We start from the raw sequence: 12,398 nt of genomic DNA, 5'->3' as shown, positions 1-12,398 counted from the left end.
CGAATGGATGTGCTGGTACCTTTTCTTTCGAACCGTACTTAGAACTGATACCCTTGTCGGTAAAACTTTGAACTTATCGAAACTAACGGACACAACAATGCCGACTTTAAATAGGTTAACTATATAAGACTAACCGGGATAACCACCGCACGTTCTGTATTACGAACGAGATGACCGCCTGAGGACGTGTAATCTAAAATAAATTGTCCGAGGGGGTCGCTAGGTACTAGGGCTCTTTTCCGCGTTTCCAATTATATTCATAGCTTTAACTTATTTTAGGTGTCTGGTCCGAGGGCCAATGCATGACTGTACCTGGTCTAAACACTAAAAAAGGCACCATTATGTGTTAGTTTCCCTAAAACCAGAAGTTCGAGGACCATGCAAGACCTCCATTCTGCCTAGGACTTAGGCCTTTCTTGAAGTTGCTAGTTTCCCGTGAGTTTGAGTCCGAGAATCATGTAAGACCTTAGTTCTGTCTAGCACTGAGGAATTTCTTGAAGTGTCTAGTTTCCCCATAGGTTTGAGTCCGAGGACCATGCAAGACCTTGGTTCAGTCTAGCATCGAGGCATTTCTTAAAGTGTTTAGTTTCCTCATAGGTTTGAGTCCGAGAACCATGCAAGACCTTAGTTCTGTCTAGCACTTAGGCCTTTCTTGAAATGTCTAATTTCCCCATAAGTTTGAGTTCGAGGACCATGCAAGACCTTAGTTCTGTCTAGCACTTAGGCCTTTCTTGAAGTGTCTAGTTTCCCCATAGGTTTGAGTCCAATGACTATGCAAGACCTTGGTTCCGTCTAGCACTGAGGCCTTTCTTGAAGTGTCTGTTTCCCCATACGTTTGAGTCCGAGGATCATGCAAGACCTTAATTCTGTCTAGCACTTATGCTTTTCTTGAAGTGTCTAGTTTCTCCATAGGTTTGAGTCCAAGGACCATGCAAGATCTTGGTTCTGTCTAGAACTAAGGCCTTTCTTAAAGTGTCTAGTTTCCCCATAGGTTTGAGTCCGAGGACCATACAACACCTTAGTTCTATCTAGCACTTAGGCTTTTCTTGAAATATCTAGTTTCCCCATAGGTTTGAGTCCGAGGACCATGCAAGATCTTGGTTCTGTCTAGCACTTAGGCCTTTCTTGAAGTGTCTAGTTTCCCCATTGGTTTGAGTCCGAGAACCATGCAAGACCTTGGTTCCATTTAGCACTGAGGCCTTTCTTAAAGTGTCTAGTTTCCCCATAGGTTTAAGTTCAAGGAACATGCAAGACCTTGGTTCTGTCTAGTACTTAGGCCTTTCTTGAAGTGTCTAGTTTCCCCATAGATTTAAATCCGAGGACCATGCATGACCTTGATTTTGTCTAGCACTTCAAAAGATTCCGGTTTAGCCTTTAGCTTCCTTCTTCATAGGGAATTCAGCGAATCGAATTACTAAGGTTCTCAAGAGTTAGCCCCTTGACAAGTGCATGGGGGCACATATCTAACGTCCAAAGCCCCTTGAACTGCGCTCTATCTAGCGATCCTCCCTACATGATGAACACTTTGAAGCGTGACTCTAAACGGAGGTTGAGCTATGATAATGATGGTGTGTTCCTGGAAATGATCGGGGGCTTTCGCGCAGCTCGCACCATCGCCAAAATGGTCCTCTCGAGGGACTCTTGTTGATAGGAGCTTAACTGTGATTAACCATCATATTCGCCAATGCACAAACTCTTCCCACAAATGGCGCCAATTGTAGGGTCTGATTTTTCTTGTCCAACCCATGATGCATGGGACCTTAGATTAGTAAGCCCGGTACAATGAATTTTTAGAGAGTGGGCCAAAGAGCTAGGTTTTGGTGTATGGACAAAGGTTATCACGGTGTTTTACTCGATCAAGTTGAGATGGATTGAGTTCATCTGAGAGAATTGGTCCTCAGCACGGTTCCGGAAGCTCCTTTTGGTGCTTCTTGTATGTTGGGGGGTCTCCCCCCCTCCCCCTGTCTCTCTCTTTTCTCTTTTTATAGTAGATTTCTTCCTCCTGAATGGGGTCCCTAGGGTAGGTACTTGTCCCATTGGCCCTTCCCTCCAGTCGTTGGAAGTGGTTGTAAGGACAGGGAAGTATGGTCATGTCAGGCACAAGGCAATTGACGCAATAATGGTAGCCTTTTCCCTAAACACTTCCCTTTTCTCCATTGTCCTTTTCTACTTTATTACTTTTCTTGCTCCGTGGTACGATATGGAGTGTCACCACTAGTGGCAGGTTGCCTCCTTTGTCCTCGACTATATCCATGCCGAGAAGGATTCTCCTCATGGCCGAGGAGGGGTCTTTCCTTGGGCTGGGCCCTTAGCCCAAATGTAGACATTCACATGGGTCTCCAGGTCTTTTACCCCCCACAATATACTTTCAAAAAATATTTGTTGGTTAAACATAAATAAGAATGGATTTTTAAAAAGTGAAAATCCTAACAATTTCTTTAATTTAATAAAAGTTTCTGCTGTTGTAGAAAAAAATTCAAACAAAAAGTCAGCACTAGGATTCAACAGAATGGTACACTTAGAGATAATTTATAGGATCGAAATGAAAAACTCCCTTCACATATTTTTCAACTATTTTCTTTTCCTTTTTTTTTTATTCAAAACTTCACTAAATTTGTTTCCAATTTTTAATATCTTTATTTTTTTTATTGCATTAAAATACTCTCTTTTTATTTTTTGGAAATTTGGATTTATGCTGTTTTTAGGTGACTGGGAACCTTGGAAAATGAATGGAAATTTGAAATATTTATTATTCGTTAATTGTTGAGGATTCTTTTTCTTGCAACCAAGACCATATTATTAGTAACTCACTTTTTAATTTATTTATAGGTTGATTTGCTGGTAAATTAAGAAGGGCGATTTGGGATTTGCTCTGCCAAATTCTCAAAGACAATTAAAGACACATCTTCCTCTTCTTTCTTCTATATTTTGGTTGATGGGGTGGTTGAAAATGGATATAGGTGCTTCGACAATAATGCACATAACAACTCATTCATCTATGTAATGAACTTATGCAGCTGAATATCAAGGATTCATATAAGTTTTTGTATGTTTTATTTTGTGATTTAATAGTCTTTACATCAAAATAAATATCCCTAACCTTAGTGAATACAGATTATAATTTTGTGTGATATATGTATATGAATGGTGCTAACATATATCTTTGTTATATATTACTAGCCTCTGAGCGCGTGCTCATAGGCTCTTCTATTTTTTTGGGAAAAAGTTAATAATTTGCATAAATTATAATTTGAAATTACTATATTTTTCAATCACAAAAAACCTAGGGGTGTGATGAGTATTATGTGTGGTGAAATAATTTTTCATCACACCCCTAGGATTTTTTTTTTTTTTTTTTTTTTTTTGTGATTGGAAAATGTAGTAATCCCAAATTATAATAAATGCTCTAAATTAACCCTTACTCAAAATATAGAAAAGCCTCACGCGTGCTAAGAGGCTAGTTTTGATTAATACCTAACGGTTAAAAAACCACTCCACTATGTTATGGTTTAGGACTCAGTTGTGCCAAGATTAACCAATTAAGTTGTTAATTATTCCAATTATGCAATAATTCTCAATTGATTAAGTCACATAGAATAGATCATACTAGGACAAATGATGGCGATCCAAAAAAAAACCAATGGAACAAATTTTTCGACAATAAGAAAACTCTAGAAGAATTTCACCTATCAATCCTAAGATAAACAAAGTCCTTATAATAAAATGGAAGTTTATACAAGAGACATAACTCTAAATCTACTAATATCTTCTATAGTACTTACTAATGTGACATATGCAGCTCTAAATCCATAGACTTTTTTATTATGGAGCTTGTTGCAATTGAATTTCCGCTCACAATTATGTCCCTAATACTAGAATAAGTAGAAACAAACCATAGTTTTAAAAACCAAAATAGTCAAAGAACCAAAAATATGTTCCATTTTTGGTTGAATCGATGGTTTTTATGGTTGAAATGTTAGTTTTTACCGGACCGATTCCATGACTAATTCCCAATTCACAGCCTAATTCCCAATTCAATCGGTACAGCCGTTCATCAGTCCAATTTTTAAAACCATGAAATAAACAATTATTTAAAAAAAAAAAAATTAATGATGTGAAGGCAAGACAATCCTGCATGTCATCAAGAATATTTATTTATTTATTATTATTATTATTATTATTATTATTATTATTATTATTATTATTATTATTATTATTATTGTGTGAAAAGTGGTAGAACCCATAGTAAGACTTGATCTTAAAGTACATAATGATTTGTGTTGATTGAGGGAAAGTGAAGGAGAACAGATAAGAGTAGAGTAAAATTAGCCAAAAATTAACCCTCTTCCCTGGTTGCGGCTGTGAAGGAGCTGAGTAGCTGAACAAAATGACAAGGAAGACACAGACGGCAATATTCAAGAAGCATCTACATTCTAGGGTTAATAGATAAAAAGACAAAAAGGCCCTCATACACTTTTAGCCTACCCATGTACTTAGAGTCAAGATGGTGATTTCATCAAAAAAGCAACAAACTTGACAGCGCCATAAAGTTGACAAATAAAAAGACTAAAAAGCCCCCATTTTTTTCTTTAGCTAACAAATGAAGTTAGGTGCAATATAGTAATTTCAATTTAGGTGCAATACAGTAATTTCAATAAAAAATCAGCCTAATTTTTGACTAACTTTATTCTACTCTCTTTTGCACTCCTTCCCTCCTTCTCAATCCAAACAGTCCCTAAAAGAAGCAATTAATATAAGGAATTAGACTTTAGAAGAAAGCAAAAGAAATGGTAGAAAAATGTAAAAACCAGAAGAATTCCACTTTTGTTAATGCAACATCCATACCGCAGGATTACACACACTCCTTCTCAGAAGTCACAAAACCAGAAGAGGGTAACAACACAAGTCATAACGTACAATACAAAAGTGGCATCAGATCACATCACACCAAAACATAAATATTTAAACCCCATGCATGTCACATCTCATTTTTGCTACTAGCATAAGGTTACCAACGTAACCACGTTATTTAATTTAGTACTAGTAGTGCAACCCTAGGTGATCCAAAGAAAAGGTAGGCACTTAATGCAACCCATTGGCAGTACCATCAATGTGGCAACACTTGAAGCTGATATATGTTTCCATGATGCGTGGACAGTCGGGGCATTTCATGTTCTCTGGTATTTTCCCACTGGTGTTTGGAATGTCAATTCGGCAACAAATGTGAGCAGTGTGAAGAACCTTGTTATGGTACTCTCTGAATATGACTTCGAAGCCCTTTTCACGCACAAGCTCCTTCCATTTGTCCAAGTCCTCCAAGACCTTCAAAATTGTTGTCCCATGCCCACTGAGTACAACGGTTGAACCTTTGCTGAGCACAGCCCACCCACTCTCATTCTTGTAAGAAAGCAATTTCTGGATTTCTAATGACACAGCGTCTGTCTCGGTCTTCCTTTGAGTCTTGGAAATGAACAAGCTCTCAATACCAGTCCAAAATCGCCCAAGGACTCCCACATTGTTTTCTCCTTTGGTGCCCTTTCCGACGCAGAGCAACTCAACGGAAATTCTTGCTTCCTTTATCACTGGATCATTGGCAAGGGCAGTTGCTCTTTTAGTAAATTGTTGGATCCACTCGTTGTCTTTGCCTCCATAGAAAAAGATGTACTTTTGGTCCTTAATCTGATTTAACAACATATTTCAAATGTAAATATTATTCGAATGCACATTACAAACTTTTCTCAAAATGTGCATGCATGTATGATTGTATGTATGCGTGTGCGTGTGCGCGCACGAGCACACATGTGCATTAAGAGATTGGTTAAATGATTTTACCCAGTTGTCAACACTTGGATGAACTCCAGTTCCAATGGATCCAATCCATTCCTTTGAAGCAGATAGAGTTTCTTCTACTGTGCTAGTGAAAGGGTAGGCCTTAATTCCCCATACCCTAATCATGTGCATTGCATTCTCGCATTCCACCTTCCCTTGATGGTTCAACACCACAACGGTGGGCTTGCCCTTGAAATGCCACTTCTCCTTGATGAATCTAATGCCTGCTATTGGTGAATAGTACTGCAACACATACCATGGCATCTTAAACCGCAAGATCTCAAACTTCTTTTGCAACTCCTTGGTCCATTGCTCCACAATTGGGATCCACACAATCTTATACTGGTCTTCCTTCTTAATAGTATCATGAATTGGTCTAAGAATTGAAATGTCTTCTTCGGTAATGTCTAGACTCGAAATGAACAGTAAGACATTCTTCTTCTTCAACACGTCAATGTTAACCTGTTTGTGCCACACAATTATAGGTGTTAAAAAACTTGTGTTATCACTTCATTTCAAACATGAAATGTAAGATATGACTCTTGACTTGTCGATTTTCACATTGTGTTCAGCCAAACTACAATTTATGGTATGGTAAGTGTAAGTATTATAAATTAGTTATATTTGTTTGTAGTAGATAAAATTTTAAGAGTACTCCATAAATTTACAAAATAATTAAATATTTAAAAACATGCACTCTTTTAAGAAGTTGGGGGAAAATTAGAGCATTGCCCAAACGAAGTACCATGCCAGTGTAGAAAGAAGATTATGATTCACACAATATTCATACTTTAATATGGAATATCCATTTTATGCATGATGTAAAAGAGCATAGACTCCGACATCAAACAATCATATCTAGGAAAATATTTTCTTACACTAATTTTCCGTGCACTATTTTGCATAATTGATGCATCGATGCACATAATTTAAAAGGCAGAAAAGAAAATATACGTGAAAGTACTATTAGTATCACACACTTTCATACATATTTATTTTTTTGACTGTTATTTTTTCAAGGTTTATTTTTTTAAGATAAAAAAATATTATTAATATCACACACTTTCATACACATTTTGTTTTACATGATAAACAATTTTTACATGATAAACAATAAATTATTGACAAAAAAATTACAATTCTACATGATACTGTCATATATAACCGATTATAATCTATTATATAAAATAGATTATACTAGTATTAAAAAAAAAAAAAAAATAGTGTGCAAGAAGTGAAAGGGGTAATTGCACAGGATACTCGATATCAAGCAGGTTGAAAAAGTGTTTCTAGCCTTCTATAGCTTGTAGACTTTTTTGAAGAACCCATGCAGACATTTGTATCTTTCTATCCAACTTTATTAAAAAAATAAGAGATTCTCACATGTGCGTCTCCTCTTTCTAGTAATTGAAAATTTGAAAGGACAGGACAGGTTGCTGAAATGTATTGACTCTTCATAGACTTTTATATGATTTATTGAGGACAGTGCTCATTGATTTACGCGGAGCAAAAATATATAAATTTCATACCCCCCAAAAAGGTTGAAGAAAAAACAAAGGGGTATTACTATTAGGCCAAATTTCACGGACAGGAAATCAAAGCAATCCGGTTTAGGTGATATACTGTAGTAAAATGTGTGTCCTTATCTGCGGCGGAGCTACAGCAAGGCTTGGGGGGCCATGGCCCCCCCCCCCCCCCCCCCCCCCCAAATTTTTAAAAATTATTTTATATTATGTATAAGTCTTAAAAATTTTAAATGTTTAACTACAAAAATAGAAGTTACCCCCCAAATATTTGAGTTAGTCCAATGATGCTCTTAAAAATCAATAGAATTTTTCAATTGATCTAGTAGTTATAGAGACAAGGTAGTTTTTATTTTCTCTAATTCGTTTTTTTGTACATGTTTAATGACAGCTTTTGTATAGTATTGGAGTTTAAAACATGATAAATTCTCCTAAAAAATTATCTTGCGAATATACAAATGTGAAAGTTATTAATTTTATATACAATATATTTATAAATTATAACCTACTCTAGTATCAAAATATTAATGTTTATATTTGTGTATGCGCGTTTATGCCTGAGTGTGATGGTTTATTTTGACTTGAGACTAATATATTAGTAACAAAATTTGGCCCCCTCAAACAAAAAATCCTAGCTCCGCCCCTGGTCCTTATATATACATTAGTAAATTATTTTAAAATTTTTATTATAAAAAAAAATAAAAAATAATTATTTTGATAATTTTTATAAAATTTTCTTAAAATATATAATTAATATATATTCTAAATGTATATATTAGACATTTTACTCCGAGTGGAGTGGCTATCACTCACATGTAATGGTTAGATAAAATAATGGGTTTGGTAAAATAATGAATATTTTTCATAACATTTATTATGGCATTCCAAACTCCAAAGTCCAAACCTAAAACAACATTTATTATTATGGCATTCCAAATGGACCAAATCGGTCCACGTAAAGTTTTGGCAGTCCGTACGATTATTCTAGACTGAACCCACTTAATTATTCACGTATGAGTTGTGACCCGACACGGTCCATGAGCATTATTATTAGCCAACAATAAACAGTCAATGGATATTGTCTTTTTCTTCTCTCTTTCTCTTCTTTTTTTTTTTTTTTTTTTTTTTTTTTTTTCTGAATTTTTTCTTCTCTCGTTAAAAAAAAAGATATGGTCTTTTCACATTTAGAAATATATGGATATTGATACTTGTAATATATACATATATATAAATATATATTTATATTAATGACCTAAAATTAAATAAAAAAAATACTAAATCCTTTAAATAACAAAAAAAAAAAAAAAAATCCTCAATGAGATTGTAAAACCTATCAAATGTTATGCAAACATTATTTTCCATTTGAGTTTTGCTCTCGGGAAAAAAATTTAAGATCACATCATTTTGTATCATAATTTTACCACAATTTTAATGTAACAATCTATGGAAATAAAAAAAAAAGAAAGGAAAAATGGATGAATCTATGCAAAGGTGAGAGTTACAATATGCCAAATAAAATAATATTTATAAAAAATAAAATAAAAAATGTGTAACAAAAGATGTAGAGTTTGTTATCACTCTCACCCCCACCACCTATGAGTTGGTAACCTCGCACAAAAATATCGGGCCCATGCCTATGATGAGCCCCACAGCCACGAGAAATTATAGAGTTTTTTGATAAATTATGTCACTTATCCATTATTCCACTAAAAAACTTCACTTGTTTAAAATTGTTAAGTTAGTAATTAATTTCTATTTAAACAATTTTAAACAACTGAAAGTTTTTTAGTAAAATGATAGACCACATCACTTATCCACCATATGGTCCTTATAATTTCTCTACAGCCATAGCCTATAATATAATAATTTTCACTCACACCACTCCTGTCCTTTTCTGTTTCTTGTGTTGTGCCCTTGAGTTGTCACATATTGGCCATGAGCTTCTTTTTCTTTTTTACTCTTTTAGTGCATTTTCATCTGGATTCTAAAAAATTCTATTTTACAACTACAAAATTTACTTTATTTATTTTACTATTTTATTTTATAACTCATCCAACATCATTGTTTCTATTTTTATATACAACTCAATAAATAAAATAAACTACAATATAAAATAATAATAATAAAATCATGTTTCTCTCTCTTTTCCTTCATTTCTTTTATCTCTCTTCACCTTTCTCAAATAAAATAATAATATTTTTTTACATCCAAGTTAACAGTTGGTTCTATATATAAAAACAAACTGTTCATGGGTTCTAAAATTTTTTAGGAACCATACCCAGATGGAACAATATTTTTAAAGTTTTGAATGTAAAATAACAACTGGGGTGTTTATACCCCTAATGCTAGTGCCTTTAATCTGAAGTCTTTTAGGGGAATTAACTCCGGAAACTGTAAAATTATTTGAACCTTGATTTCGTTTGGTCATGGGTGCAAGGGTTTCGGATAAAATACATTATGAAAAGAAGACTAGACATATATGCGGTGATTTCAAAGCCTGATTTATTCACGAAAAAACAAAAAACGAAGCCTGAATTCGAAATTTTAGAGTAGTTTTAAATGTTTAACAAACATCTTCGCTCACTTTTTAACATCGTGCATGGGGAATCAAAAAGTTCTTTTTTTATTTATTTATTTAGTAAAAACAAAAAGTTCTTTATTTATTTATTTAGTAAAAACAAAAAGTTCTTTGTTTTTTTCTTTCTTTTTCCTGCCAAGTAAATGAAAAAATGAGTGTAAAAAACCTTTAAATCAGTCTCTGATTTAGTGCATACCGGTTTTTTAGTAGAACCATCAATGAGAGGCTGCACACTGTCCTTGGTATAGATCAGTCCCTTAAATACCTCCATGATCTCCGTAGGGGTTCGAAAAACCTTTACCAACTTCCAGTAAGCCTCTGACTCCTCTGCATTTAACCAAAATCTTTCCTCATTATACTCAATGCATGCAAGGAAGCTTGCATATATATATATATATATATATATATATATATCTGTACAAGTAAAACAACCAAAAAAATCTAACCTATTTGTTGTCTGATAATTGTTATCTGCCTCTTAAGCTTGGTGACAATGATATTGAGTTTCTGAGAAAATGGGGATAGTTCTGGTCGCTTTTCCCTGAAAATAATGAGATTTAATCATTTATACCACTATTTAACTAAAACATGTAAGACAAAGTTCCATTCTAAAAATAATAAAAAAAGGTATTTTTGGCTTGGATTAGAACGTACTCATCGTTAATGAGGCAACAAAGCTGAGTGGTGCTAGCTACAACAGTCACAATAGCCCAATAAACATCAACTGGGATATGTTCCACGCCTGTTGATAATGCTGGTACATCTTTTATGTCATGGTTTGATAGCTTCTCTAACTCAAAGATGCACTCAATCACTTCCAGTGTGGCTTTGATCACATTGTTAAGCTCAATAAGTGCTTGCTTATGTTTCTGCAGGGTTGGGCGCTTTAGGAGGATAGGTACTCTCTTCAATGTTCCTACTGATTTGGCAAGTTGGTCCGATGACTGAATCTGGGCAAGCAGCCAGAATTCCCCATAGTCCAAAGCAAAAGCTGCAAGTGTCAACACTGCCTTTGCATCCCAGGAATAGTTTGACAATTTGCTGAGTATTGAGAGTGCCGTTTTGTGAGCAATTTCTTCCCCAGGTGCCTTGCATTGCATCTGAAATTTTATATTCATCATTATAAAAATATTCATGTGGGTGACTCAAAAAAATAATAACCCATCAGAGACTTTGAGTAGGGAAAATGAAAAAAAAAAAAAAAAAAATGTTGTGTAACTACTAGTAATTACCTCACAGGAAATATTCTTGAGTGTACATATTGGTGGACTAAAACTTGCTTTTGGGATCTTCTCCTCCAAGTGCTCAACTGTTGCTTGGGTACCCTGCAGTTAATACCCAGTAATTAGGAAGTGGAAATTTTTTTTTTTTTTTTAAAGGAGAAAGAGATATGTAATATTTATAATTACACAAAAAAAAAAAAAAAAACAAAAAAAAAACAAAATGGTAAAACACAAAAACTTCAAACTGAAAATGACTTCCTCTCATCTCTATGTCCTGTACGTTCTCTAATAATTGAAGCCATTTCAACGACAATGGGAAAATTTGAGTCCAATGGAAAATGTCCTCTTCAACGTGTCTTAAGATTTGAGTCCCACATAAAATCCAAGAGAGATATCATGGTCTTACTATTGTTTGTCATAAAAAATAAACGAACTGGAAAAAAAAAAATAAAAAATTTAACTGAACTAAACTGAAATGGTAGGACCAACTAGCTAACTAAGCAGCTGAAAATCTGTATTAAAAACTGTAAAAATAAAAAATAAAAAAATTAAGATGGAATTATGTTTCCATTAGTGCATTTCAAGTTTCCACATTCAGACCCAAAATTTAAACATTTTCTTAAAAAGAAAAAGTTGGTACTATACCAGCACTATATTGTCAACGACGACAGTGGCACGCTTAAGGATGTTCTCGACGATGATGAAAAGAGATTCAACATCAAACTTTTCATCATCATGGACATGGGTTGTATAAATTTGGTTCAAGATCTCATGGTCGGACAAGGTAAACAAGCTCAGGCCACTCTTATTGGTTTGCTGTGAAGAACCTAGCCGGACCAAGCTGGCCATGTTTTTGTGTCACACAAAAGAAGATGGGTTAGAACCAGAGCTCTTTTGGCTTAGGATAGTAAAGGCAAGAAGGAAAATGGCTTATGTGATTGCACTACGAGGCGTACGTCCATTTTTATAGAGCCATGAGAGGGGTAAATGGTAATTATCTGAGATGCCATGACTCGATGAAGTGTGTACTCATTTGTCTATATCAAAATCACTTTACGTATGGTAAACAATAAGTGCGTTTTTGGACCCAAAAATAAAAAACAAAACTTTTCTTGAGGTCCATTTTGATAAACTTACAAGATTTATACATGCCTTATCCAAACAAAAAAAAAAAAAAAAAAACAAAGTTTTATCCATGATTATGGTTGAATGTAGATAGTGACTTTAAACATGTGCAATATTACT

At 34.4% G+C, this 12,398-nt stretch overlaps 1 protein-coding gene across 1 annotated transcript; it reads right to left on the bottom strand.

Annotated features, from left to right (window-relative positions):
* Positions 1-4,794: 4,794 nt before the first annotated feature.
* Positions 4,795-12,100, bottom strand: LOC115993669 (protein SIEVE ELEMENT OCCLUSION B-like). Its single transcript, XM_031117615.1, has 7 exons — positions 11,799-12,100; positions 11,163-11,255; positions 10,585-11,030; positions 10,377-10,471; positions 10,127-10,257; positions 5,833-6,291; positions 4,795-5,679 (listed from the first exon to the last, which is right to left on the bottom strand). The coding sequence occupies exons 1-7, from the start codon at positions 12,000-12,002 to the stop codon at positions 5,083-5,085; spliced, it is 2,025 nt and encodes a 674-aa protein (XP_030973475.1). The 5' UTR covers positions 12,003-12,100; the 3' UTR covers positions 4,795-5,082.
* Positions 12,101-12,398: the final 298 nt, after the last annotated feature.

The sequence above is a fragment of the Quercus lobata genome, chromosome 6, assembly GCF_001633185.2.
Source record: "Quercus lobata isolate SW786 chromosome 6, ValleyOak3.0 Primary Assembly, whole genome shotgun sequence".
Taxonomy (NCBI): Eukaryota; Viridiplantae; Streptophyta; class Magnoliopsida; order Fagales; family Fagaceae; genus Quercus; species Quercus lobata.
The sequence above is the reverse complement of the archived record's forward strand: the minus strand, read 5'-3'. Positions and strand labels throughout refer to the sequence as shown.